Source organism: Choloepus didactylus, chromosome 8, assembly GCF_015220235.1.
Source record: "Choloepus didactylus isolate mChoDid1 chromosome 8, mChoDid1.pri, whole genome shotgun sequence".
Taxonomy (NCBI): Eukaryota; Metazoa; Chordata; class Mammalia; order Pilosa; family Megalonychidae; genus Choloepus; species Choloepus didactylus.
Window position 1 is genome coordinate 25,795,685 of NC_051314.1, and position 24,880 is coordinate 25,820,564.

At 39.6% G+C, this 24,880-nt stretch overlaps 1 protein-coding gene across 2 annotated transcripts in view; it reads left to right on the forward strand.

Annotated features, from left to right (window-relative positions):
• C8H12orf42 (chromosome 8 C12orf42 homolog) overlaps positions 1-24,880 on the forward strand; it is a 206,081-nt gene that overhangs the window by 34,224 nt on the left and 146,977 nt on the right. For both annotated transcript variants that reach the window (XM_037847232.1, XM_037847234.1), the window contains exon 2: positions 21,234-21,305. In XM_037847232.1, coding sequence (XP_037703160.1) covers positions 21,234-21,305 — 72 coding nt within the window. The remainder of the gene's footprint in view (positions 1-21,233; positions 21,306-24,880) is intronic.

The window sequence follows — 24,880 nt, forward strand, 5'->3', positions numbered from 1 at the left end:
TTGATTTTTGTATATAGTGTGAGGTAGGAGTCCTCCTTCCTTCTTTTGCATATGGGTATCCAGTTTTCCCAGCATAATTTGTGGAAGAGACTATTCTTTCCCCATTGAGTGAACTAGGTACCCTTGGGATGTGTGGGTTTATTTTTGAACTCTCAATTCAATTCCACTGGTCTACAGGTTGTCCTTGTGTCAGTACCAAGCTGTTTTAATTACTGTAGCTTTGTAATATATTTTAAAATCAAGATGTATGAGTCCTCCAACTTTTTTCTTTTTCAAGATGGTTTTGGCTATACAGGTTCCTTCACCCTTCTGTATGAACTTGATGATTGGCTCTTCCATTTCTGCAAAGAAGGCTGCTAGACTTTTGATTTGGATTGCATTGAATCTGTAAATTGCTTTGGGTAGAATTGACAATTTAAGAATATTTAGTCTTCCAATCCATGAACACAGAACATCCTTCCATTTATTTGGGTCTTTTAAAAAATTTCTTCTAGTAATATTTTGTAGTTTTCCATGTATAGGTCCTTTATATCCTCAGTTAAATTTATTCCCATATATTTGATTTTTTTAGTTTATATTGTAAAGGAATTTTTATCTTGATTTCCTCTTCAGATTGTTCATTGTCAGTGTGTAGAAATGTCACTGATTTTTCCATGTTGATCTTGTATCCCACCATTTTGCTGAATTTGTTTATTGGCTCTAGTAGTTTTGTTGTGGATTTTTCAGGATTTTGTATATATATAGAATCATGTCATCTGCAAATAGGGAAACTTTTACTTCTTCCTTTCCAATTTCGATGCCTTTTTACTTTTTCTTGTATTATTTCTCTGGCTAAAACTTCGAGTAAATGCTGAATAACAGTGGTGACAGAAGACATACCTGTCCTATTCCGGATATTAGAGGGAAAGTTTTCAGTGTTTCACCACTGAGTATGATGATAGCTGTGAGTTTTTCATATATATCCTTTATCATGTTGACGAAGCATCCTCCTATTCCTAGTTATCTTAGAGTTTATATCATGAAGTGGTGCTAGATTTTGTCAAATTCTGGTTCTTCATCAATTGATATGATCATATATTTTTTCTACTTCATTCCATTAATATGGTATATTACATTAATTGATATTCTTATGTTGAACTAGCCTTGCATACCTGGGATAAATGGTGTATAATTTTTTAATATACTGTTGGATTTAGTTTGCTAGTAATTTGTTGAGGATTTTTGCATCTATATTCATAAGGCCATTGGTCTGTAGTTTTCTTTTCTTGTGGTACCTTTATCTGGCTCTGATTTTAGGGTGATGTTGGCCTTATAGAATGAGTCAAGAAGTGTTTTCTCATGTTCAATTTTTTGGAAGAGTTTGAACAGGATTGGTGTTAATTCTTCTTGGAATACATGGTAAAATGTACATGTGAATCCATGTGGTCTAGGGCTTTTTTTTGCTTGGAGGTTTTTGATTATTGATTCAACCTCTTTACTTGTTATTTGACTGTTGAGGTGTTCTATTTTCTTGAGTCAATATAGGTAGTTTGTGTGTTCCTAGGAATTTTTCCATTTTATCTAGGTGTACTGGTTTTAAACTGTTGTGTACCACAGTAAAGGCCATATTCTTTTAATCCAGTCTTGTGAGGGCAGACGTATTGTAGTTGGGACCTTTGGATTAGGTTGTTTCCATGGAGATGTGAACCACCCTATTGAGGGTGGGACCTTTTGATTAGATTACTTCCATGGAGATGTGACCCCACCCATTCAGGGTGGGTCTTAATTAGTTTACTGAAGTCCTTAAGAGAGCTAAGATTGACACAGACCCAGACATTTGGAGATGCAGAGCAAAAGACATTTGGAGATGCTAATCTAAGAGATGAAGCCCAGGACTTGCCCTAGAGAAGCTAGGAGAGGACCCAGACATTTAGAGAGAAACACCCTAGGAGAACAAGCAAGGATGCAAAGGAGCTAAGAGAGAGAAGTTAAGAGAGATGGAAGCCCAGAGACATTTTGGAGAAAGTGATTTGAAACCAAAACTCAGGAGGAAGGACCAGCAGATGCCAGCCACATGCCTTCCCAGCTGACAGAGGTGTTCTGGACGCCATCAGCCTTTCTTCAGTGACGGTATCCTCATGTTGATGCCTTAGTTTGTTCACTTTTATGGCCTTGGAACTCTAAATTTGTAACTAGTAAGTCCCCTTTATGGAAGCCAATCCATTTTCTGGTATTTTGCATAATGGCAACTCTAGCAAACCAAAAAAGCTTTGCATTCTTTTTGCTAGTTGTTCAGGGCTCTAGTGGTGGGGGGATGGGAGAACGGCACCCTAGAGTACTCTCTATGCTATCTTGGTCAGCTGAACATCCATGTCACCCATGTGTCCTTGTTGCATCACTTCCTGAGCCCTATAATCTCTACTCATCCCCCTTTTAGAGATCCTGAGATTGACCAGTGGGTCAGGTGGCATCAACCTGATCTTTCCATTGCAAATTCCTCTTCAAACATTCACTAATGATTTTAACATACATTTATAATCATTGGTTAGATCCTCTTTTACATTAGGGATTAAAAAATGGCAATTGCCTACTTCTATCATATCATCTCCCTCGCTAGACTCAAGCCTCCTTAGGAAGCAAGAAACTTCTAATACAGAAAGTGTTCTATAAACGGCAAGTCTCTATAAAAGGTTAGATATTTACATGATTTGGTGGAAATAGCATGGACTCTAGAGTCAAAAGGGCTCTTTTTAACTTAGATCTCTATCAGTTCTAGCTATGTTGTCTTGGACGAGTATCCTAATTTCTCTGAGTCACCATTTTCACAATCTAAAAAAATGGAAATAGTGATATCTACCTTGAAAGATTGTTGTGAGCATTTATGGAGGGGTATAACATGTTTGAGAGATTAGATTCTTGGTCAATGTTTACTAATATTACTCTTTATTCACAGTTCCTTGATGTTTTTGTTTGTACTCAGTGATTTTGTCACTAGATGCTAGGGAGTTACTAAAATGGTATGTGGAGCAAGGGGTAGTAGTAACATTACAGCTGACCCTGGGGACGCTGACCCAGTCTTTAGATTGATTAGCTCCTTCCTACAGCATGTATTGTGTGCGAATGTGAGAATTAGTGGGAATCCGGGGAAAGGCATTATCTGCAGGGTAGCCATGACTGGCAGGTGGTGCCTGTCCTCAAAGGGTTTCAAGCCTACAGGATGGCTGGTGTAGATGCATTTCTAATAAGTTAAGTTATAGTGCTTTCCATCTATCCATTTGCCCAAATGGCCCAAATATCATGCAATATATGAAATGGAAATAAAAATATAAACAGAACAGACCACCAGGGCCATGCACTTCCTTTTAAATCCATCTTCAGATAATAGAACAGAATGAATTTTGACATTAAACAAGAAAACAACCTTGTGACGGGCATCCATAAGTTTCAGTAGAATTTCCCAGGGGTATAATTCTCAACTTGTTCGCTTTAGAGGGGATGCTGAGAGCTTTGACTTCATTTGAACATTAAATTGCCATAATTATTTTGGAAACTCATTAAATTTTAACTAGATGCACGCTCTTCCTGCTCAACTTGGCGGGGTGGGGGGAGAGGGCATATTTTCAATATCTGTCAAGTCCGTCACCGTTACTCATAGAAATGTGACTACTTTTAAGCCTCAAATGCTGATCTGCTTGGAGAAATGGTACAAACGTCACCCAGTGAAAATGTAATTGAAACACACGAACAAATAGTAGAGCACAGAATCTCAGAAGTTTCCCGATGCCTTAATACGAGAAGACTTGAGTTGAAAATTTCCCATTCAGCCCTACTAAAGAGTTGGGGGTGGGGTGGGGAGAGAAAACCCACTTATCTTAAAGATTCATGATTCAAGCGCCTGATAGAATCTGCAGTTTCCATAGTGCTGGGCCCTAGATTTCCCTTTAATGTAATTAAGCCTCAAGATTTATGAATACAACAGGCCAGAACTTGATCCGTGTTCATTTTCAATTACTGCAGTGAAAGGGCTCTATCCAGATGTCTCTATTTACAGCATTCAAGCAGGCTGGACCAGGGACTGCGAGGGGAGGGCCCACAAATTGTCACACTTGTTAATTCTTCACAGAGGATACTCAGCCAGGTCCTGGCTTTGACCCTGTGACAAAAGGCTGGGGGCCCCTGGGGCAAGGGCCTCAGTGCTTCCAGGGACAACACGGTGACCCCCAGGGGTCACTCCCTCTGCTTTGTAGGTATTTGTGTAATAATGGGGTCCATTCCTTATTTTTATTTCTGTTACAGTTCTGGGGGCATCGAAGGAAAAAGACTGGCTCTGATGTGAAAGACAAACATATATAATGAGAGCATCAAGTCTCCCCTGGCAACAGTAACCACGATAAAATGCTACAGGGACATACACAGTACGCAATGACCCACATAATCGGGCCTATTTTGGGAGCATTGTTTTATTTTTCTTTTGCAGGGTGTTTTTTTTTTTTTTTTTTTTTTTTTAATGTTCCTGGGTCTGCAATTTAGTTTTGTTGGGATTATTGGAACACATGGTCTTTTCTCTTGCTACAGTTACAGTTCTGCTTGTTTTGGAGCAGGTTTTGAGCCACCAGATACCCACCTGCTAGGGTGGCCTAAAATATTCCATTTTATTCCCTTTATTTTTGCTTTAAAAAATTTCCGTGCTTTCCATGGCCATTCTACAGGTTTCTTAGGCATGTGCTAAGTGTTTTCTTATACTAATGTGAACGCTTGCATTGAGGTATCATTTTAAAAGGAAAACCCCACACAAAAGGCTTAGAAATAAGAGCCCAGCAGGACACCAGAACCACTAATGAAATGTACTGCATCCAGTGAAAAGCCCCAAACCCTACCCAACTCTTTCCTTCTGTGGCGTGTGTCTAGTCCATCATTTTATTTTCTCAACTCGCAGACCAGAGTCGTTACGTGGTGAAAAAGAATGAATCAGGATATTACTTTTGTTGAGCAATAATTGGCTGTTACATTAACATGTGGCTCCGTAAAATGGAATTGTTGGCCAATTCTCTTCCATTTCAGGAAAGTACTGCAAATCTCCTCCCCGATTAGCCCCTTTAAATCAATTTTGGGTTTTCCTTTTTTGAGTCATGAACTTTACAGGACTCAAATTCATTGTGGTGAATTTAAAGGGATTTGAATAGAACAAGGAATTGTTCCCAAATAGAGTTTCACTCAGATTTATTCCATTCTTGTCCTTCAGAGCAAAACTCTTTTTTCCTTATTTAAGAAATTATTTAATAATTCAATACCAAATCTAATCAAGTTCAATACTTCGTTATCCATAAATTCATCCCTCTGGCCCTAAGGAATATATTTCAGATACAAATGGCGTGATTTCTGACCATGCTTCCTTTTGGGAAAGTTGAATATAGCAGGTTTACAGGGCAGAATAGGGCTAAAGCATTTTGAAAATAGTCTTCTCTTTTGGAAGGCTATTATCTTGACAATTTTAGCAATTAATTTGTACCTTTTGCAGAAACCCTGGTATAAACTTCAGGCAGTACTTCAGTTGTATTGGGGCATTTTTGAAATAATACTGTTGTATCAGGACAGTAATTTTATCAAGAATCTTAGTTCTTTTGCTACTTCTGGTTGATGTCTCATGCTGATATCTTAGTACATTTGTTTTCTTGAGTATTTTTAAGTTTACGTTTATTTGGTCTTGCTCTACTTTTTGCCTCCTTACCTCTCTTCTCTCTCTTTTCAAGTCCTGTTAGTGCTTGAGGATTTTTATCTTGTGCACTAAGCTAGTCACATAGTGCAGGCCAGGAACTGTGAGCCTTAGGTTATGAAGATGAATAAAACAGACTTCCTTAGCACCAGGACATCATTCTCAACAACACGATCACCTGACATTGGTGTGTCGTGATTATTTAAGGGGATTTTGTAAATGATTTGTTTAATAAAGTGCAAGATTTTGCAATTACAATTTTTAATGCATTTTTATTGTGAACTTCAACATATGTACGTAACAGTGATAACTTTCAAAGTACAATTTAATAAGTAGTTAGAAAGCAAATTTCAAAGAATGTCATGGGTCCCAGATCCATAACTTCAGCTATTTCCATTATTGTAAAATAAAGCATACATACATAAAGGTGTTAACTTTTGATGTACAGCTCAACAAGCAGTTATATAGGTAATTTCAAAAATTGTTACAGGTTACAGTTCCACAGTTTCATTTCTTATTATGTAATATAGGATATATATAGAAAGTTCAAGACTTTCAAAGCACAATACAATGAGTAGCCATAGAGCAAATTTCAAACGATGTTATAGGGTATAGTTCCACCATGTCAGTTACCTCCTTCCAGCTGTTCCAACACCCCAGCATCTAAAAATATACATATATTTATATGAAGTTTCAGTATTCATAGACCTTCGTTAAATCTTACCTTGTTTGTTGCTACCCCTTCCTCTCACTTAATCTCTTTCTCCATCCTCATGGGTGTCAAGGCAGTGACCTAACTTGTTCATACTGAAAGGGGTGTGACAGTATGGGGAAGGGGGCTGCATCTGATTGTTTTTCTTAAAGAGGCTATTGCCTCTGGGCTTTAGGCCCTGTCTGGCATAGGAACGCTGGTGGATTTAAGTTTCTGAGAGATAAAACTGCAATTATTTTTTTAAATGCATGAAAATAGATTCAATGTCCTCTTACTTTATCGTCATTTATGATATACTTTCTTGAGTGGGAGAGAAAGAGTACAGTTAGAGCTGTTTTGTTGGGAATTATTCATAACCATGGATAACCCATTGGGTGTGTCTTTCCACAATGTGTTTTGTGAGAAAGAAAGAAACAAATGCAAAGCTTGAGAATGAGTGCTTTAGAGGGCTCCCGTCAGAACACGAGGCACTGACCTCTAACAGACAATTGATAAAGAGCGTTAAAGATAAACACAAAGTGCAAGGGAGGTGAGACCGAAGGCTCATCGCTAGTGTACCGCTTCACAAGGCCCTGGTGTCCATGTCACGAAGGGGCAGTCTGCAAGGCTTTCAGGTCTTCAAGGAAAGAGGCTCCAGATGTTTGCCTCTTTCTGTAGTTATTTTTGTCTGTGCAAAGTGATCACTTGGGGGAGGTAGAGCAAGCCATTACTCCAGTTCAGAGGATAGGACCAAGTTGTTAAAACATCAGTGATAAAGCAGTAACAATTGGAAAATGTCTACAATATAATGTTACACGGAAAAATGCATGTTTATGGTGATAACCATGTACAATGTGTGCCTATGAAGGATGGCGCAACTTTTTCCTTTCTAACATTTCCTTTAGTTCTAGAGCATGCAACTGTCATGAAATGTATATAATAGTGCTGTATAATTTTATCTAATTAATTATAATTATGGAAATTTTTGTGGCAAAGGAACACCACCTCTGCACAAGTTCAGGACTGCACAGATTCCTCCTCAGGGGTCACTGGAGGGAATGAGCATCAGAATTTGGGCCCTGGGAGGCAGAGCCAAGGAAGGGCACCCCCGGAAGTGGTCAGGAATGGAAATAATCTGTGGATGAGTCTGACCCAAGTTTCTTTGAAAATGCCCAAGGTCAAGCTGGGGAAATCAATTCAGTCAAAGGAGTGAGTGAACACAAGCAGGTCCAAACACTGATGTTCGAGCTGAGAATTGGAGGAGTGGGGAGTCCAGCCTGGGGACTTTTGAGTAGGAGCCACTGTGAGATCTGGAGCCACGGACTGGGCTGTCAGTGCAGGGTAGGTGGATGGGTGGCACTGAAGCACAGGAGTAGCCTCAGAGAGGTCATGGCTTCCCCAAGGCCACCTATCCCGTGACTCCTCATCTCCTCACGCTGTGCGTCTATTTTATCCCATACGACCTCCACACTGGGGTCAAGGAGGCCTTACTAAAACATATCTTTGCTTAAAAAGTCACATCTTGCTTAAAACCTTCCAATGCCTCCTCCTTTCACTTGCAGAATAAATTCCAAGCTCCTTTACAAGTTTATAAGGCCTTGTCCATCTAAATACTGCTTCCTCTCCTGCTTTTATCTGTCACTAAATTACTTTTCTTCTGTATGCTGCCACCTCCCTGAACTACGTATGGGTCTCTGAACGTACTGTTAACTTTCCAGCTGTTGTACATGCTGTTCCTTATCTTTGGGAAGCCTTCTGTGGGAGGTTGAATTACGTAGCCTCTCCCCCCCACATTCTAACCTGCATTCATGTGTTTGTGAACCCCTTGTAAACAGGACCTTTAGAAAGCATTATTTTCAGTTAAAGTACTGCCAAACTGAATGAGGGAGGGTCTTAATAGGATTACTGGAGTCTTTTATAGGCAGAAGAAATTCAGACACAAAGAATGCCACAGGGAGAAGTCGGAAGTCAGTGGGTACCCAGAAGAGAAAGGAGAGGGTATGTTCATGTGACAGGAAAGCCAAGGAACCCTAGGATTGCCAGCCAGTCAGGAGGCTAATGACCCAGGAGGAAGCAAGCCTTCTGGACTCTGAAACTGTGAACCAGTAACTTCCTGGTGTAAGCCAACCATTTGTGTGGTATTTTTGTCATAGCAGCTTGGAAACTAAGACACCTTCCATGATATTCTAAGACTGGATTAGATGTCTCTCCTATAGTATAACTGTTTGGGACTCACCTGTTTACTTCTCTGTCTCCCTGATGGGTTCAGACTACCAGAAGCACCTGTGGAGAGAACTCCAGAATTTTGCCGACAGTAAAGACAATATAAGAAAACTGTTTACCATGGTTACCAAAAAAAATTAATGAAAATCTTGCATATAGAAAACAAGATTCTTAAAACAGTTTTAAATTAGTTTTTCTGCTCTCTGCTAAGCTGTTGGCTATAAATTGTTAGTTTTTGCTGAAATAAATACCATAGTCTGTGCCAGTCCCTCTACCTGTGTTAAAGTAGCTGCTCATGGTCTGCTCCTTGCTGGAGATGAGATTATCTTGGCAGCATTGTGTGTTATATAAGAATCAGTAGGCTTTAAGTTAGGGCTGCATGCTCCTGTCTAAGAGCAGTGTATGCCTGCTAGTATCAGGCTTTTCTGGACCTTGTTTTAGATTCTCAGAGACCTGCGGCCACAAGTTCCAGAGAGGCTCCAGAGAACTGAGTTTTTCGGATGTAAAGATTACTGTATTTAGAAAAAAATATTTTCCCAGTCAGTGAAACGAGAATAGGTTTAGGAAGTAATTTAGAAATTGATCTGAGGTGAGATTAATTTAAATTCTATTCTCATACTAGCTATAGGAATAGCCAGCTATTCTAAATAGCTCTTAGCCGTAGGACAAAGGAGCAAAATATCTTTTAAAAATTTGTTTGTGAACACAGCTGGATTAGACCAGAACTAGAGAGTTCAATTGATGTCCTTTTTCCAGAATTTTTTTCAATGTCAACTGACTTTGTAAGTTGTGGTTTCTGTTACTTGGATTCATATTTCATTCATTCACTCATTCATTCATTGAACCATCCATCCATTTATCCATTCATTCATCATCCATCCATTCACCTACCCACCTATCAATCCAATTGTCATCCATCTGTCCTATGCATCCCTACATCCATCCATTTAGCTATCCAGTAAGTGTTGTTTAAGCATTTGTTCAGTATAAGGCATTCTTAGTTCCTGAGAGGGTTCAAAATCAAGCAAGAGTGTTACTCCTCTTAAATGTTTAAAGGTTAATAATGTCTCTGAGGTCATTAGGATTGGGACCTGGATGCAGATTAGGAGGGAAGAGAGTCTAAGGCAGAAAAAGGAGTTGTGAATGCTCTTCTGCCGCTGGGAGAGAGTGACGCACCACGGGAAGAGTGAGGCGTGTGTAAATGGGACCAACAGTGAATATAGAGAAGTCTTGAAAGGTTGCTTGGACAAAGGTAGCAGAAGATCTTGAATGACAAACAAAGGAGTTTGGAGAACCTTTGGTGATTTCTGAGTGGGGAAAACACCATGAATGCCAACTAATTTTTTAGAAAGCTCAATCCAGTTCAATATGAGAGTTGGATTGGAGGAGAGAGATTAGCGAGATAAGAGGCAGAGAGACCAGTTAAAGCTATTGGATAATTAGATTTACCCCATTTGGATAACTTACTACACACGGAGACGACCACAGTTTAAGGTGGGGACTTTCCCTTGAAAAATACTTAAGTATTGATCATAATTCAGGGATAGAAGAGAGAAGTCATATTTGGTTTATGTTTAATGGGGACTTTCTCCTGAATATTGAGGAAAGGATAAGTTATATATTAAAAAAAAGAAACACACACACAAAAAACTGTTCTTCAGCTGGAAATTTCATGTACCTTTTGTTTCCTAGTGGCATATGAAGATTTGGAGGGAAGATTCAATGATCAACATCCCAGGTTGGGAGTGGAGGAAGGAGGGGCCCTTTCTCTTAATAAAATAACAACATCAGAAATCAACCCCATTGTTCTTGAGCATACTGGTTTAATAACTTTTTTGCAACTACTGTGAAAACAATTATTTAACTTGTTAGTGATATAACTTGCTTGGAAACACAGGATATCAAAAGCTAGAACAGAGGTGGAGAGTTCTAATTCAATTCTCAAGACCAAGTTGAAAGAAAAAATAAAAACCATGCTAAGTATGGGATAGTAGGTCCTTTTTTTCACCAGGGTGAGTAGGCATTTGTAAAGCTGTTGCTTTATCTATCTCTGCCCTCCTGGAAGCAAGCTCTGTTTTACCTGCCTGGGGCGGGGGAGCACTAAACAGAGCAATGTATGAATAAATTCACTCCTTTCTTGGGAGGGAGGGGTATTAATGATTTCTTTGGGTTCAAAAGAATGTCTCATTCCCATGAATTTATAATTTCCAGATAGCCTTGGTTAAAATTGCCAACCTAACACCTGGCTGCCGAAATACTCTCTATTTATCACTGCATTTCCTACTCTGCCTCCTCAAGAAAATGTTTGTATTTTCCCTGTATTTTGAGCTCTCTCCAGGGCTGCATGCCCAATAAAACACTAAATCTTTTGGTTCGTAGAATGTGCTCTAAGATTCTGAGGGCTTCACCAGCTATTCACGTCAAATGGAAAAACTCTGGGAGTCAAAACTATTTTTCTACATCACTTTTATATTGCCTTCTGTATTATTTTATATAAATGTAATTGTCTCTTCTGAATTACATAGACTTTACTTATAATAGAAACAAATCACCAAAACGAAGCCCCATCACACACATGGCACACACAGTTGCAAAAAGGCCAATAACAAACACTTTGAATGAAGACAAAGGTGCTTCTTTAATCACCTCTGCTAAATCATGTGGACCAATCTGAGAAGAATGAGTAAAGCTTCAGGAGAAAATAGAGTGGTTTTCTCTTCCTGTAAACAGGGGGAGGGGGCATAAAATTTGGCACTTTCTCTACATGGCAGCTGTGCCTGTCTCCACAAGAAAACATCGTCAAGCAATTCGTGAATTCCTGTTAAATAATTGCTCTTCGTGTAAGGTGACTATTGTGTTCTGTCCCTCATTATGAATATCTTGCAGTCTGATTTTCAGCACATTTAATCATGTTCACAAGCAAATTACATTCTGAAAGCATATGTTACTGTAAAGCATGAGTCACAGACTGTCAAGTTATTTTGCAGAAGATTATTTAGCAGCTGTCTTAAAAATAAAAGGCAAAAAGCTACATCCACTAAACGCGTATGTGCCAGAGGCCGTATTAACTGATTATTGGACCCACGTTAGGGCAGTGCAGTGGGAGAGGCATGTGCTTTGGATTCAAAAGGTCTGAGCATAGAACTGGTGGCATCATCTCTTACCAGATGTGGGAGTTGACCTGATGTGGGAACTGCTTCCTTGCCTAGAACAAGCAGGCAATAGCTCCTTTGACTGATCCTCCTCTGGGCAGACCCAACTTCCTTAGACTGTGCTAGAAGGGGAACCGTCAACCAACTGACTTGCTAGATGGCTCTGATTTTTGAGGCATGGTTCTCTTCCAGCACCAGGGATGACTGGTTTGAGCGACAAGTGGAACAATGTGAGCATGTAGTTATATAACATATTATATTCATTGACTTGACCAGAATTTGCCAGAAAAGTAAGGGGTCTGTAACACCTGGGAATTTTCAGGCATGCTTGCTTGAATTTAATATTTAAACAAATTACTTCCATCTAAATACTTATCACCTCTTTTGAATCTCCTGAGATTCCTATACCTCCTCCCCACCCTGGCCCCTTTCCAGAGCAGTCTCACAGTGAAGTCTACTTCTTTGACCACCTTTATAACCATATCCTCATGGTGCTCTAGACCAGCTTCATTGCTAGTCTTGCAATACTCTCTTGGTAGCAAATAATTACATACAGTTCTATTAGGTTTCCATTGAAAACCATGCAAGAATCGTTTGCTTAATTCCATTGCATCTTATAGACCCATTTGGTGTTAAACTGACCTATATAGCTTTCCTTGCATATTTGCTTTTGGTGTTTGGTGAAGCTGGCTTTTCCCTCTGATTGCTAAGATGAATCCTTTCTGAAATATAACTGGAACTTGATCAGATTTAAATTTATCATCATAAGTTTTATCACTTTAATTCTCTAATACCAACACCATCAGGCAGTGATTAAAAGAGCCAATGTATGTAAAATGCCTGACGCTGCGTAGGTGTTTGATAAATGGTTGCTTTTATTAGCATTTACTGAAGGTCACAGGGAGAAAGAAACAATTGCATCATGGCCAGGCCGCAGAGCAGATTATTTTTCCACCTTGTACAGGACACAGCCACTGCGCAAAAAGGAAAACCAAGTTTGCTCTTTGATATGGGGGATTAGTCACTCTTAGATTTTGTTCCAGTTTGTCTGATAAATACTGTCAAATGTGTTTGTATTACAGTACTATTTTATTTGGTTATTACTGTTTAGTTGAACCAAAATAATCTTACTGTTTAGCTGAAATGCTGTTCACTACGAAAGGATTTGCTATTCAAAGTGTTTTTCATTTTTATTCTGAACTGTGACATTTTACTTGCGCTGATTCAAAGGTTACAAACTTGGACTCAATTAAAATGTTAGTCTGCAAAGAGTTCCAGAGCACGTGTTTTACACTGGCGTGTCAGATGGCATTTTGCTGCCTTGGTAACCAGTCCAGATGTGGCACCTGTGCTTGTGTATAGTCTACTTAATTGTGCTCTACAAACCCAGAGCGGTGTGGTTAGTTGCAGGCGCTCACTGCAATGGTCACTCAACCCGTTACCAGGAGAAACAATAGTAGTCTCCTTTATGACTTTAGATTTAGGTGGAAGTAGGATGTGGAGTTCAAATAATCAGTTATTAAATCTCTTCCTCTCTCTCTCTCTCTGTGTACCATAAATTTACTTCCTGTGATTTTACTTTGGATAATAACTGCTTTGTGTATTTTATTATACTAGATGATGCTATATCAAATGGAAGAAAAGTAGAAAGTTCTGGAAAGAATATAGTACTATAGTTTTGCATAATAAAAGTGATCATTTTTTTTAAAGCTGTTGCATATTAAGAAAAATTGATAGATCAAATATATAACCTTATTAGAATAGTGTTATTGCTAAAAGGGATTGATGGTATTTTAGATATGTAGCAAATTAATTAGTTACATATTCGCTTGCTCTAATAGATAAAGCTGGTAAGTGAATCTGCACATTTGCTATGCAGAATGGACAAGGAAGATCAGAAACTGCAGCATAGTCTTTTTCTGCACTTCCGTCTTGAAGGCAATGAAATATAATAGCAAATGTTATTGGAACTATATTTGGAGGCACTTTGAGGATAGATCTTAGTTCAAATCCCTCTTATTTAGTACCTGAGCATCCTTGGACCTGTCATCTAACCTTTAAGCCAGTGTTCTCATCTGGAGAGTAGAGACCATCGTATTTCCCCCTTAGGGTTGTTGAGATGTGCTCAGTAGCTATTAGCTTCCCTCTCCCCTTCTCTCATGGTTGGCTTTCTAGAGAGTGAATGGATGTGAATTTACAGTGTCTGCTACTTTTAACCTATTTGCTGATCTGAAAGGAAAGAGGTCAGGCTGCTCCGATCCCTAAGCCTAGAACCACTCTGGGAATAATCCCCACACTCTTGTCTTCCTCAATGTCCTACTCATTCCTTTGCTGGCACATGGTACAGTCCCCAATGTCCTTCCCGTGGTTTTTTTCTAGGCATTTCCTAGAGCAAAGATGGTGGATATGAGTGTGTTCCCCATTCCTCCACCAGAGTTGCTGTGCCTGTGATAACTGCCAGTCAGTCATGGCACCCCTTCCAGTGAATGCTGGAAAAACCCCAAGTCCTTCTTAATGCAGCCCTTCAGGCAACCCTACCGACCCATCTGAGTCTGGGCTCAAGTTGAAGACAATTTGCTATCCTGATCTAACAGCCCCACAGGAAAAATCAGCAAGCATATTTGAACACAAAGATCTTGACTCAGAGATGGTCAAACAAATATCTGTATCTTTGTTTTTATTCAAGCACAGACAGATTGGTGACTTACTCAAGATCCTAAATTGGTTGCAGAATCAGGATTAAAATTGGGGGCTCCTGACCTCAAAATTAAGCCTCCTTGTGATCTAGGTTTTCGGTTTTTGTGACAGGATTGTCTTCTTGGAAATGGGGGGACCACAGGAAACAGTGAGTTTGAAGTCTTTGTTTAAGTATCCAGTCACAGACTGGATGAGCATGGGGTGGGGGCATTAGGGGAGAATTTGAACATCAGCTGGGATGCTCCAGTAAATGATCATTAAATGTCTTCTGGGCCCCAGAGTCTACGATCCCCTGTCCAGGTCACTTAAGAATGCAATTTCCTAAACATGAAATGTTTCAGGAAGTAAGTTCCATGCCTGGGACTCATTTTAAATTAGGCATCCAAGAGCCTAAATAACATTTGGGTTAATTAATTTTTGCCTGGTTTCATGAAACACATTTAGTATTTCAGGCCATGTCAATAAATTATGTTCATTATAAGGTCATTATTAGATTTGTGAAAATTATGAAATTTGGAAAAAAAGGGTCGCTACATGCTATTTTCAAGTCAAAGAGCTGCTGAGTGCACCACCAAATATCATAATTATTTTTTTGGTAGGGAAGAAATCTTATTCATCTGAATACTTCCCATTTAAATAGGATCTATAAGAAAGTTAATAATTTGAGAAAACTCTAGAATGCAAAATTTCAAAAGTGCCCATCTGTCCATTTTTGACAACAATGAATGTTAAATAGATTTTCGAGTTTTTTTATGCATATCAAAGTGACGTTCTTATTGAACCTTCAAAGCCATAGTGAGCCTCCCTTGTGTCCTACCTTCCCCCTCGCAGCGCTGTAAATCTAACTTCTGCCTGCCCTATTGTTCAGAAAAAAGCAGCCATATTGTGCTGATTGCTATTAAATTAAAGCAGAAAGGGAGAGACACCATTGTGGAAGCCCATCTTACCAGCGGGGATACCACTATCTTTTATTTTGCATTTTGGGAGGGTCAGAAAGTCATGGCAGGCATCTGACCCCTGATAACCTCTCCAGCTCTTCTGTGTGCAGTTTTTTGGGGGAAGAACTTAATTAAATACAATTGAATTTCCCTGCTAACATTGCTACTGAAAGGACTCCTTTTAGACAGATTTGGTTTTTGCTGGTGAGGAACAAACAAAGATGCTTCTTTTGTTCCTCAAAGAAAAGTTAGCATATGTTAGTTAAGGATTTGTGATTTCTTTTGACTAGACTGGTGGGTCCCTGCAATTCAATGGGTCTTCTGAAACGGTAACAACAATAAAAGATGAAATATTTAGTTGACCAAAATGCTAACTCTTTTTATTCTTGGTAATTGTTGCTAACCAATATTTTTAAGAGTTTACTATGTTTATCAATACTTAAAATAATATGTTATGATTGTTGATTTATAAGGAAACCAGTAGTATTTGGTCACACAAAATATAACTTGATCATCTCCAGGATTCTCTGGATAACAGAGGAAGAGTGGTCAGCAGATGTTTGTTTAATATCTTTTTGTTGTTGTTGTTGTTAGACAACTATTAAAACAGGTGTTGACAAATATATGCTGTTTTTGGTTAGGAACAATTTATTGTCCATATTAATTATTGAATAAACAATTTCCTTCAAGTTACACTTCAATTAAAAAAGCAATAATTGTATAAATATGTGGGTTAAAGTCCATTTTACCATTGCTATCATCAGGCTTCTGAAATCAGTGGTTGACAATTAGAAATGGAAGAATCAATGTTATAATCATCACATGCACATATAATAAGTTGTTAAGATACCTTATTCAAATTTGAGCCTTAGCACTTATTTTGAGAGGAGTCAGGTTTGTGTCTTCTTCGATTCAAAGAATCTTTTACTCCTAGGTGGTTTTGTTTTCTTTGAAGAAAAAATTAGAATTAGCAATTGATGCTTTTGAGTTTCAAGTCAACTGTTGTGTGGGTTCAGCCTACTTCCTCACCTCCACACCCCCTTCCTCTGTGTTTGAGCTTTCCCAGGTCTCTTTAATTATTTAGGGGGGTGGAAAAAGTCAATACTTGACCCCACTGCCCTGCCTTGGGCTTCTGTCCCATCTCTTGTTCTCCAGTCACGGTTAAACTCCCAAAAGTTGTGGGTGCTACCCCCACAGCCTTTATTTCTGCTTCACTCTCTTTCTGGAATCTAGTGTTTATGTTTACCCCCATGCTGTAAATGCCCCAGCTGAAGTCGCCAACAATTAGGGCCTCTACAGAGGGTTGAAAGCTTGTGCCCCTCAGGATGAAGGGGGCAAGTGGAGGGTGAAATCCCGGTGCCTTTGCTAGCCAAACAGAACCCTGCCTTGGGCTGTGTCTGCCCAGAGAGGGTGGCTCTTGGTTTTAATACGTTGCCCAGAGGCTCCATAGGGCCAGGTATGGCTTTGTCTACAATCTCCTTGGGCCAGTCTCAGCCTTTTCCTTCTGATCTCATTGTTCCAAACGCACACTCTCTGAAAGGTGGTGAATAAACATGTGATCAGGAGTGAAATCATCACTTACTTCGAGGGTTCAATATTCTTTGGCAACAGTAGGTGTGCCCAAGTCTGTTCAAATCTTAAATCACTGTAGGCTTAGGATGGGTCATTTCACTATTCGAACAAAATACAGTTTAGGGAATTAAAAATAAAGACCCTTATATAAAATGCAGTGTTAATCTCTTATCCTTATTACTCTTTCCCTCACACCCTACAGTCCAGTCATAATGACATAATTATAGGAGACACTGGAATATAGAAAAAAAACATAGATTTTAGAACCGTAGACAGACTCAGGTTGGAATCTCAGCTCCACCACTTCCTCAGTGGTGTTGCCTTGGGTTGTTATTAAATTTTCTGGGCTTCAGATTTTTCTCATCTATAAAATAATGATAAAAACATTTACCTTGCAATAGACCTTTGGTGGAGGACTAAAGAAATGATTGCACGGATACGCCTGGCATGTTGCCTTCCACAAGTAGTAGCTAACCCGGGTGTCATGAGTTTCCTCCAGTCTAGACTTTTCCCCATGCTGATCCTTTGCTAAAGGCATTCTCCTTTTCTTCTAGAATAATAACTAGATAATTATTGCACCTGCTTCAAGATGTGGTTCAGCTGACTGCTCTTCTAAAGAGCATTTTTGGATACCTCTCCCCTCTCTCCTTAGGTCCAGGTGAGGTATCTGTCTGCCAATCTGTCATCCTTTTTTCATAGCCTGTATCCTGGTGTATCACAATTATACTGAGGGGGCATTAGGGGGACTATGCCTCTTTTATTTTGCTTAGCACTATGCCTGGCATATCAATAATTATTTGATAAGTTGAATTGTCTTGGTTTCAAGCAGGCAAAAAATGTAAAGCATACAGCTTATTAGGGAGTGACTAAACCATTTTCCGTTATATTTCATTTCTAATTGGTATTCCTGTTTTGCTTAATTTCTGGTCACTACACTTTCCAAGTTTCCTCTTGGGAGCTGGGGGTGGGGCGTCCGATCCTTCAAATACCTCTAGTCCTGATCTTACAACCTTTTTAAAGCAGCAGTCTATAAGGATTAGCAGATCAGTATCTTGCTGTCCAGGGACAAGTATCACTTGGGAGCTTGTTACAAAAACAGAAATGCAGGCTCCACCCCTACTCAGTCAGAATCTGCATTTTAACTAGCTCTCCAGGTGATCAGAAGGCACAGTAAAATGCAAGCAACACTGGTTAGTAGCGGGTGCCTTCAAAAAAGAGTGATTTCTGGAAATTCCCGATATCTTAATGTATTTGCTTATGAAGACTCAAGAAAAGTTATTGAGACCATTGCAAAAAGAATGTTGGTGTATTGGTGAAAACTTGGTCAAAATCAGGAAGTAATTTTCTGATCAAGAAAACCTCAAATGAAATATTTCATATTAGATTAGAACTAGGTAGACAATCTAAATATTTAAAATGGTTTCAAATAAGTAAGAAATGAGTTTTTCAGCCTAATGTCTTGATCCTCTGCTTGCAAATGAAATGTTTTTCTTTTTAAAGAGAGTTCACATCTTTCGGAAAAATGCACATACTCTGTTGCAGAAAACACATTTTTTATATGGTAGCAGTTAACTGGCCTAAGTGAGGATTTCAAAATATATCTCCTGGTTTCCATTTTCTGTTCCAATCCCAGAGGCAAAGTAAGTATTTGCTTTTAGCAGAGTTGACACCCAAGCACTTTGCAAATGTTTCCACAAAGTCGGCTGCCCTTTATACATCCCCCTGGGAACCTTTCTTTTAGTTACTAACCCTCAAGCACCTACAGTGCCCTGTCTGCAAACGTATTTGTCCAGATAGGAAGAGCTCATGAATCTTCAGATCTTTTTGAGGAGGAGGATCAAGACACTCTGATTTGAAAATCTTTGCTCCTTTTCCTAGGCCTTTGAGCTCATCTGAAGACTATCTCCTACAGCCAAGCCATCCTATTGTAACCCTAGGGAGAAACAGCACCTCTGTAGTGTTACTTGGCTAAATATTGTAGGATTGAAAATGCTGAGAAAATTCATCCCGCATCATGGAAGCTTTAATAGATTTAAATGCAGTTTTGGAGTACAGTTTTTGTTTATGAATTCTGTGGCCATATGGAATTGGCGTTTACTTCCTTTGCTCCATCACCAGTTCATTAATGATTTTTCCCTGCGTCTCTCCTTTCTCTGCTGCAGTACCCTGCTTTCTATCCCCTTTGGTAAAGGAGTTCCAGAATACGTTTAATTACTGAACTGCACTAAATTGCATAAATGCTGTAGTCAAACACTCATTGGGAGAATCAAGTTACAAAATTCAATGACAAAGATTTGGTAACAGCTAAAATGTGGTAGCCCAATAATCTGATTGTGGATTCAAGGCTTGCTCTTCATACACCTAAAAGGTAGCTCAAGCATGTAGACAGGTGTATGTCTAGATGTGTGTGAGTATGCCCACACACATATATGTGTCTCTTAAGGACCCAGACTTGAACCCTCTAGTACATGCCACCTGTTTTCACATTATTGTTGTCACAAAAGCCTTTTTTTTTTGTTTTAATTAGCTGAGCTGTCCTATTTTTCATTAACTTGCCTCTTTTCTAACATACAGGCTGTAACCATATTTCTTTTCATTAGACCTGTGCCTTGTTTGTCATTTATACCATACTTTTGCCTTTCTTTTTTTATTTCAAAAAGAAATGGAGGTTTTCTATTATTTTAGATAAAGCACCTCTGGTTTATGAGGCAACTCTTATGGCTTTCCAAATGCACTTGATTTAGCTTTCAATGTATAATTACTGCCAAACAAGTTAATTGCTTTATAAGTGTCCAAAATTCCCTGGTTTAATTTTGCTTTCATTTACCAACCTTCATTATACATCCACTGTTCAACATAAACACAAATGATTGTTAATGAATGCCTAATGCCATATTCATTAGAAAATCAGGTTAATGACTAGCAATGAATATCCCAGCTAGGGAGCTTTTTTTTTTTTTTTTTCCTGTTTGGCTTGTTGATTACAATAGCTCTTTTGTTTACAAAGGCATTCTACCTGCATTCTAAGCTTGCTTAAAAGTTCAAGATAAATCTTTTTGAAGAAGGAATCAGATAATCTCAATCCCTGCTTCTTCTTTTCTCCTGCCCAGGCCTTTGCCCTTTAGAAAATGAAACAAGCAGAATGCACATGATTTCCTTGGATGATTGGCTACCATAAAGCTTTACTGTTTGTAGGGCAGGCATCTCCAGGACTGCTGTGAACAGATGTTCAGGTGGTGCACTGAACACTTTAGGAGGCATCATTTGCAGAGAGTCTCTGATAATGATGCCACCATTGTGCTGTCCACAATTTGCATAGTTTTGAGCAGTGGCACTGAGAAATATCCACTGAAATAAAAAATCTGCCAGAGCAGTGTGGATTGGGGCAATAGTCAGTGCTTGGGGTTGACTACCCAGGGTGGTGTTAACTACCCAGAAGACACCAGATTTGTGAAGGTACATGGTTGGAGTGGACCTATTGTATGTATTATATGTTTGTATCAGTCAGGTTTTTGCTATGATAATGCTGCATAAGAACCAACACCAAAACATGGTGTCTTCTAACAAATAACATTCATTTCTTATTCATGCTCATGTGTCTGTCAGTTGGCTAAGGCTCTGCTGGACTCAGCTGGGATTGCTTGCAGGCTAGGGGTTAGGTTTGAGTCTATTGTATTTGTCTCCTTATTCTGGGACCAGTGGCTACCTAGAGCATGTTTGTCTCCTTGCCAAGGCAGAAATTTAAGAGACCAATGGTGCATGTACATTTAAAGTCTCTGCTCATGTCGTGTCTGCTAGCATTCCACTGGCCAAAGCAAGTCATGTGGCCAAGTTCAGTATTAATTGGACAAGGAAGTATACTTCATCTCCTCGAATGGGAGGCACTTCAGAGAAATATGGCAAAAGGTATAAATGTTTAATTTCTATTTTATCCTACTATACCACAATGTTCTTAAACTACTTTGCCTCTCTTTCATAAAATTTATCACTGTTGAAATCTTTCATTTATTTGTGTGATTATTTAGTTACCAACTGTGTCTTCCCTTGGATTCCTGCAAGTAGGAACTGTGTCTGTTTGCACTTACCATTTTTTTTTTCCCTGTAGTATGTAGGACAGTGTTCTTGATAACATCAAGTACTCAGGGAATGAACACTCATTGTTTGAGTGAGTTAGTTTCTGGTCTGCCTAAAAATCTTCTCAGGGATGGAAATTTCTCTTTGCAAGAATCATTTAAGTGGTACTAAGTGCCCTGTTTTAAACCTTTCAGGATGCTCCTTGCTACTATATTCCCATTGTGAGACGTGCAGTCTTGTGGGAGAGAAGCCTGTCCCATGCAAACGTGAGTAACCAGTATGTTATTGTGCAGGACTGCTTCAATACTGCTATCCTTTTGGGTTCATTGGCTTGATCCATAAGAAAATTTGTTCCTTCCCTTTTTTGACTTTATAACTGGCAACATATCTTTTTTTTTTTTTTTTTTTTTTACATTTCAAAATAATACAAATGTTAAAAGAAAACCATTTCTTGTAGAACTTTGGATCCCTGTTTGAGAATCACTGGTATAGACCACTACTACTTTACCATTTACACAGAGATATACACTCCAAGGAAAAACTGCATCATTTATCTGATATGAAAGAATAGAAATCACAGTGCCTCAGGTGTCCTTGCAGTGCCAATATGTGGCATAATACATAAAAACCAAGACGATAATTCCATCTTACTATAATCAATAAAAATAAAAACTGAGCTCAGCAAGCAGAACGCTGCCCCTTTAGCAGCATCCTGCCTCCATACCACTCTTTGGTTGCTAATGAGCTCTTCTTGGTGTGAGCCAAAGAGAATGTTTTCCCTACAATGAGCATATACATCTTTATAAATGACAGTGATGTGCACATGGAGATGGTCGCCATGGCTGGCCATCCAGTTGTCATGGAGCTGTGGTAGCCTCCCAGATTTAGTCTCACCGGAGCTTTGTTTAAATAAGCAGAAATTGAGGGGGGGTTGGGGAGAACATTTTCAGCCATCACTGAAATTCACATCTTAAAGGGCTCTAATTGTCTTTATTTCCTTCCTATTTGTCATGAAGGGAATGGCAATGTCACCAGGCAGAGGTGACCGCAGAGTTCAGTGATTAGGATTAAGCCAGAAAGTCCTGAGCACATGTAAGGGAAGGGACATGATTCTAAGTTAAATAGTTTTATCTTCTGTGGTCTCCCCTTTCCAAAATGTGTGAGTCGAATTACCACAAATTACTGCTTGCTGAAAAGTAGCGTATGATGAATGGACATAGTAGAATTCAAGAGCAGAAATCAAAAGATGTAGGAAATCGCAATTTGAGATGAAAGCAAAAGGCCAACTATAGGACAGATAAAAATATGACCTTGTTTTCTAACTGCTCTTACTCCACTAAAGCTCGGGAATATTATATCTAAATGATGCATCTGTAGTAGCCTGCTTCACTGATTATTTTCCTGTCTGGACTCCAAGTATTGAAACTCTCAAGAATCTTTACAACTGAGGGATTCTGTGACTCCCAACATGGACTGTGTTGGGAAGAAAATGACCCCAACACAGTCTCCTTATTGCTGTCCTTTCACCATTAGTGCATCAAGGCCCTTAGCAGGCAAAGCTTCACAGCAGAGGACAATGGCCCGTTCACTCTGCAAGGTGTGACACAAGTGACAGTGGGAGTCTGACATTATTAATTAGTTTATACTACAGGGACGTAAGTCCCATCAAGCCTCTGGTCACACATTTTCATCAACTGAACAATATATAACCTTGTTTTATGTGGGTTTCTGTTTAAAGATGCCTTATGAAATATTTTTTGTTGATTCATTAACATTGAATTCATGGCCAACAGCTCTATAACTTATACCTGAATGAAGCTTATCTAGCTCATGTATTTTCTCTGTAAGGCATGTCACAGCTTTCTTGTACTTAGGAATGCCAGGCAACACTAAATATACTCCAAAAAAGGACACTTGTCTACAGTATGAGAACTGAAACAAGATCACCTTGTCCAACCTCAACTGGAACGTGTGTTTGGGCCAACTCAAATTTTTCACCACTTTGTGCGTGTCCATGAATGACCATAAGAGTACAGCAAGCATTGATTTTGGGGTTCCAAATGAATTTTAGTGAATAGGGAAATTCACAAATATGGGATCTGTGAATAATGGGGATCAACAGTATATGTACACATATATATTCCAATATTATATGCTGTATATTATATTTACTGATCCCCTGCTCTAGGCAAGAGATTGTTCTAAAAGCAGTAGCAATGAAAAAATTCTTTTAGGAGCCTATAGTATAGTTGGTCACACAAATAATGGAAAAACAGCAATATTAAATATATTAAATATATTTAAATATATATTAAATATAAAAAATATTAAAGGTAATTCCAGGTAATGAAAACTGCAGTGATAGGAATAATGTAAACTATGCTAATGAGGCTGAGAGTGACTTGTGGTGGTAAGGAGGTTTCTGCCTTAGCTAGGTAATGTGATTAGTGAAGGCAACCAGGTAATGTTTTGGAGGCTGAATGTTCCAAGCAGAAAGAACAACCAGCCTGAGACAGGCTAGGCTTGGCATGCGGAAGAGTGGCTGGAGGGGTGGACTGCTGCTGAAGGCAGGTTGAATTGTTGGGAAGCAAGAGACCTTGAGTGCGGTTGCAGTTGATTCGTCTGGGGGAGGGTGGCGGCCGGTTGCTAAATCCTAGGCTCCCAGGATTGCTCTGAGGGTACCGGCGGCGGGGGCTCTTTCCCGGAGGCGAGGGCGAGGCGGGGGACTTGGCCAGGTCCCCGGCGGGAGGCGTGCAAGTATGGAGGGCGGCGAGAAAGGAACAGGCGGGACACGATTTCTTTTAGGATGATGAAAACCAAGAGAGAGTTTATTAGGGGAGAGTACAAGTTTATATCGGGCATTTAGAGGGCGGGGTAGCTGCAAGGGTTAAAGGCTTGGATTGGTTCTGAGAGGGCGCGGAGGTTGATTGAAAAGGGGCGGGAGTTGCTCCGGTAACGGGGAGTGGGTGGGCAAGGTAAAGGGGGCGGTTTTCTCCGGCAAGCCCTCCCCAATGGTTTTTACTTTGGGGTGAGGAAATGGGGCCTGCATTCGGCTCCACTTTCTCAGGCCCGGGGGGCCGTGGAGGGCGCAACCACCCGTGCCCCACTACCTTTCCTAGGGGCTGATCAGTTCCCCTGGCCCAGGCCCGCCAAGTCAGAACTCGATAACAGTGTCCCGCACTTGAGTACCATTATGGAAATTATCAGAATATTCCAGTGAAGGCTGAGGGAGGATGGTGGCCAAGACTAGTGTCTTAGCAGGTGAATCAGTGAGAAGTGGTCATATTTTAGAAATACTTTGGAGGCAGAGCTGATAGGACATAGTAATGCATTGGCTGTGGGATGTGATGCTAAGGGCAATCAAGAGGGACTTCTTGGTTTTTAGTCTGATAGGCTGGGGTGGCTGGTGTTGGAGGTGGTAAGACTTGGGGAACAGATTTTTGGTGGAGACCATCAGTAGTTCTGTTTGGAGAATGTTAACTTTGAGATGCCTAGTGCTTGCATCTCATTGGTCAGAACTTATCACGTGGTCAGACCTAGCTGTAAGAGAGCGGGAAAATGTGTGCCTTTAACAGGGAACATTGCTATCCCAAACCCAGGTGATTACAGAGAATGATTCCTAGAGTAGATGACTAGTAGTATCTGCCAGTGAGGTCAATAACATTATTACTAAAAAATATGGTTGCCCCCCAATAACTCATAGGTCAAAGAAGAAATAATAATGAAAAGGAGAAAATACTTAGAACTGAATGGTAATGATACAACAATAATAATTTAAAAACCATGTGAGATGTAACTAAAGTGCCTCTTGGAGATGAAATTATGCCTTAAATCCCATATT